An 855-nucleotide genomic window follows, 5' to 3' on the forward strand; every position below is an offset into this window, starting at 1 on the left:
GAAAAGCAATTCCCACTTCAGGGTCTCCTTGAAAGGCAGCAAAGGCTTCCTGTTGCGCTGCTGGCCCTTCTGCTGCTGCTGCTGCTGCTGCTGCTGCGGGGGCTGCTGCAGAGGGGCCCTGCGCGGTGCCGGGGGGCCCCCACGATAGCACTTCACCTGCTACGTTGGCAGCAGCAGCAGCAGCAGCCTCAGCACTGAGAGCTGCCTGCGTTCTTGCTGCCATGAGCTGCAGCTGCTGCTGCAGCAGACCCACCTCTCGCCCGCTGCTGCTGCTGCTGCTGCTGCTGCTGCTGCTGGGGAGCGCCAAGGTTGTGACAAAATTTGCTGCTTGCTCTTCGCAGCTATCAGCAGCAGCAGCAGCAGCAGCTGAAGGTCCAAGTCGCCTGCGCTTGGGCGAGTGAGCTGCATTTGCTGCTGGGGCCAGCGCTCCACTGGCCTGCTGCTGCTGCTGCTCGCTGCTCTGCTGCTGCTGCTGTTGCTGCTCTTCTTGAGGGTCACTGCGAGCCTCTTCAGCCCTGGGGCCCTCCAGCGCGAGCTGCTGCTCCTGAGTGGCCTGGGGAGCTGCTGCTGCGGGCTCTGTTCCTGCTGCTGCTGCGGTCACCGCTGCTGCTGTCTCTGCTGCTGTCTCTGCTGCTGCTGCTGCTGCTGCATTTAGGGGCAGCAGCTGAGATGCCGGCAGACTGAAAAAGCCCCGGTGGGCCTTTGAGCGAAAAGCTGCGCTCCTCATGGGGAGGGTTCCCGGGGGGAATCCTGCAGCAGCAGCTGCAGCAGCAGCAGCAGCAGCACTAGTAGCAGCAGCAGTTTCAGCAGCAGCAGACAGTGGCTCCTGGGGCTTCGAGACAGACCGCCGGCGCC

At 64.1% G+C, this 855-nt stretch overlaps 1 protein-coding gene across 1 annotated transcript in view; it reads right to left on the minus strand.

Moving 5' to 3' along the window:
- The window catches only part of ETH_00042320 (uncharacterized protein), a gene marked incomplete at both ends in the record, with an annotated part of 6,432 nt that extends 5,705 nt beyond the window's left edge, over nt 1-727 (minus strand). Inside the window, one exon of the mRNA XM_013376199.1 lies at nt 17-727. Coding sequence (XP_013231653.1) covers nt 17-727 — 711 coding nt within the window. The remainder of the gene's footprint in view (nt 1-16) is intronic.
- Nucleotides 728-855: the final 128 nt, after the last annotated feature.

This window comes from Eimeria tenella, genomic scaffold (assembly GCF_000499545.2).
Source record: "Eimeria tenella Houghton genomic scaffold, Eth_scaff3201, whole genome shotgun sequence".
Lineage (NCBI taxonomy): Eukaryota > Apicomplexa > Conoidasida > Eucoccidiorida > Eimeriidae > Eimeria > Eimeria tenella.